The following is a 3,246-nucleotide window of genomic DNA, read 5'->3' as shown; positions in this document are numbered from 1 at the left end:
CATGCTGCGCTGCAGAAATGCAAGGCAGTGAGAGGCGAAACCATGATTTTCTTGTATATGGTTACAGGAGTTGCACAAATTGTGCAACTGTGTACCATGAGGAAGAAGAAAAATACTGTCATTTTTCATCAGTACCTGTTTAGCCATATTACCTCAAAGGCTTTCAACGTTAATATTTGTGAATAAATATTTGACATCATTGTTTCATTCTCTTACAGACATTGTGCCAATTTTGACTTCAGCTGTAATCGAGTGTCATAGAGCAGGATTGAAGAATTCGGCCTTCAGTTTTGCTGCTATGTTGATGAGACCTGAGTATCGTAATAAAATAGATCTTAAATACAAAAAGAAAATTGAAGCAATGGTCAGGTGAGCAGTGTTAATCTGTACTTTCAAATGTACACAATATCAAGGCTTTATTTGTAATGTTATTTTTGCTCATAAAGCCTACGGGTGTTATCCTGTTTTCATATAATTTCACTGTCTCAAATTTGAAAGGCTAAGAACTATTATTTCCCCCCTTCTCTGAAAAATAAAGGCCCTTCTGTTCCCTTGGGTGCGATAAACCTTAAATGCAATTTGCATGTACAATGCTTCCTAACTGGCAGTAACATTTTCCATCTTGTCCGTACAGACCTAAGTGCAGCCATGCAGCTTTAGTTGTTCTCTAGTTAGGAATGTACATGTAAACTGTTAGCTACTACAGCATCAGCAGTATGCTCTTCTGTGATTTAGACTACTGAGTAAACGGCTAAGATAAAAAAGAATGGAAGGGCAAATAAAATAAATTCAATTCTTGACATTTTCTTCCTTATCTGAAGTTCTGTTTTGACAGATCCTAGCCTGTATTTTCTGCCAGAGGAGGAAGCGTAGGTGAGCATGGAAGAGCAGGGCAAGCATATGTAATGCTTTTCTTATTTATTCTACTAGGCTGTACCCATTTTGAGGCTCGGGGACTTGCTGAGCCCATACGGGTGTTTTAGGTATTTATTAAGTCTCTAAGCTCTCCATGAGCTTATCCAATCTCTCTCCGTGAAGCCACATCAATTTTTAGCAACAGATGACTCCTGTGACAAGAAGTTCCATTGTATCATCAAGACTGGTCCCTAGCTGGTTTAATGATGTGATGCCTCGTAGTTTTCTTCTTGGGAGAGATCTAGCCTTTTCTGTGTCACTTATGATTTCATAGACCTCTATTTTTTTTCATTTCCCCTCTATCAGTCATATCTTTTCAGGACCTGAAGTGTCTCACCTTACATAGCTATTCCTTTAAGGATACTGATCCTTATGGCCTTTCTCCGACACTCTTTTACAACCTTTTTGGAGGAGGCAGGACCAAAACTACACACAGTCTTTAAGACGTGGGCAACCCATGGATTTATGCAGTAGCAGAATGAGTCTCTGTTCCAGCCTACGTGATTTGCTTTGACTGTTTTTAAAGTGAGCTGATGTTTTCATAGCATATATTATAATTGCAAGATCTTGTTCCTAAGCAACAGCAGTTCAGTGTCCACCATCTTGTATGTGGAAACTTTTTTCCAATGGGCCTTGCTTTGGCTTCCCCCCTGCGTCATCACATTGTTTTCACTTATATTTTATGAGCGTGCAGCACAGCAGTAGGTTACCACAGATGTGTACTGTGAGAACTGTTCTGTTTAGTATCTTTTAACCATTTTTTTAAAGTCATGCAAAGTGCTTCCCTATTGCCTGCTTGTTAATATTTCTAGAACATTCCGGTAAGCTTCTAAAATATGACATCAATGTTAAAAGCCACGTTGATGCATTCCTAATCTATCATGTTTATCCATACCTCAGATTTCTTAAGGGGAGACAAAGGAACAGGCCATTGCGAGGGAAACAAACATACCCAGGCTAATAAAATGAGAAATTAGGCTTGCTACAAAGCATCAAGGTAACTAAGGAAGGCATCTAGTTGTCTCCAAGGTTACTAGGTTAAACGTTAGAAAAGCTGTATCCTCTTCTTTGGAAAATATGCTAAAAGTGAATCGAAGCTCGTCGTCTATTATAAATGTTCCACAGAAGATTAAATGTTAAGGTCACATAAGAAATCTGAAAAAAGGCCTCCTCCCGCCCCCTCCCCCAGCCCAGGTGCTGTGATGCCTGGGTCAGGACCATCATCCCGAGACACCTGGATGAAAACAAGCCTGTGAAAGGCAGAGTTACAAGCTGTACGGTCCTACCTGGATGCCAGTTGTGCGTCTTGTTGCTTCAATTCTTTGTGGCCGCTCCTGTCACAGAAAAATGCTGAAATAGAGAAACCACAACTTCATATTCTATACACATAGACTGTGAATTTGGAAAGATTTCAAAGTGTTATGATCTGTTCTAGCTTTAAAAAAGGTTGTACTCTTTCAAATTAGATTGGAAAATAACCTGTTTCTGAGTTTACATAATTGTGATGAAGCTTGGTTGATAGTTAAAAGGAATTATCTGGTAGAATATAAAATAGCAACTGGAAGCTATGCAAATAAGGAAAACCACTTGCTAAATATCAAAGGCATTGTAAAACATCTCTGTTGAAGTTCAGAGCCCTTGAGGTTTTTATTCACATTTGTATCTTACTTCAGACGTCCAGACACAACAGAGGCAGAGGAGCCAACAACAGCCTGTCCCTATTGTGCGTTCCAGCTCCCAGAGTGCGAACTCTTGTGTCCTGGCTGCAAGAACAATCTCCCGTACTGTATTGCCACTGTGAGTGTCTGCGGTGTTTTCTGCAGTGTGAGAATGAACACAAAGCTTTTCTTTGCTTCTAAAAATCAGTTCATCTGAACATCTTTGGTTTGCTAGTAGATTCAAGCGAGATGTTTTTGTGGGTGAGTCTGTTGGGTTTTTTTCCAAGCTGTTACCAAAACAGCAAAAACCATTCTTGTTGTCTTTCTTTAACTATCGTAGAGTGTCCTTAGTTGCCACCTACAAGTTGCGGGCACTTAAGGGTGACAGTAAAATCACGAAGTGGTTCTGGAAGACTTCAGCTTCCTGAGAAGGCAGGGCGCGCACCAGGACCCCTCTGAACACCCAGCAGATGCGTGTTCGGTGCAGTTCGTGCACTTGGGAGAACACAGGCAGGATTGTGCTGCTGGAGCTGGTGCCTTCCCAGCCCTTTGCTCAGCTGCTCCAGCGCTCAGAGCAATAATGGCAGAGAGAGAGGTTCCCCCTTTCTTCTTCCACGTGCAGGAGCTTGTGGAGGGCACAGCTCTCCTCCCCAAAACTCCAGGCTGCCAAGAC

The 3,246-nt window shown here is 41.3% G+C and overlaps 1 protein-coding gene across 1 annotated transcript in view; it reads left to right on the top strand.

The window, feature by feature from the left end:
* The window catches only part of WDR19 (WD repeat domain 19), a 48,872-nt gene that overhangs the window by 42,615 nt on the left and 3,011 nt on the right, over positions 1–3,246 (top strand). The window contains exons 33-34 of the mRNA XM_009332468.1: positions 219–369; positions 2,589–2,712. Coding sequence (XP_009330743.1) covers positions 219–369; positions 2,589–2,712 — 275 coding nt within the window. The remainder of the gene's footprint in view (positions 1–218; positions 370–2,588; positions 2,713–3,246) is intronic.

This window comes from Pygoscelis adeliae, unplaced genomic scaffold, assembly GCF_000699105.1.
Source record: "Pygoscelis adeliae isolate BGI_AS28 unplaced genomic scaffold, ASM69910v1 Scaffold59, whole genome shotgun sequence".
NCBI classification, from domain to species: Eukaryota; Metazoa; Chordata; class Aves; order Sphenisciformes; family Spheniscidae; genus Pygoscelis; species Pygoscelis adeliae.
This window is presented reverse-complemented; position numbering and strand designations above follow the sequence as displayed.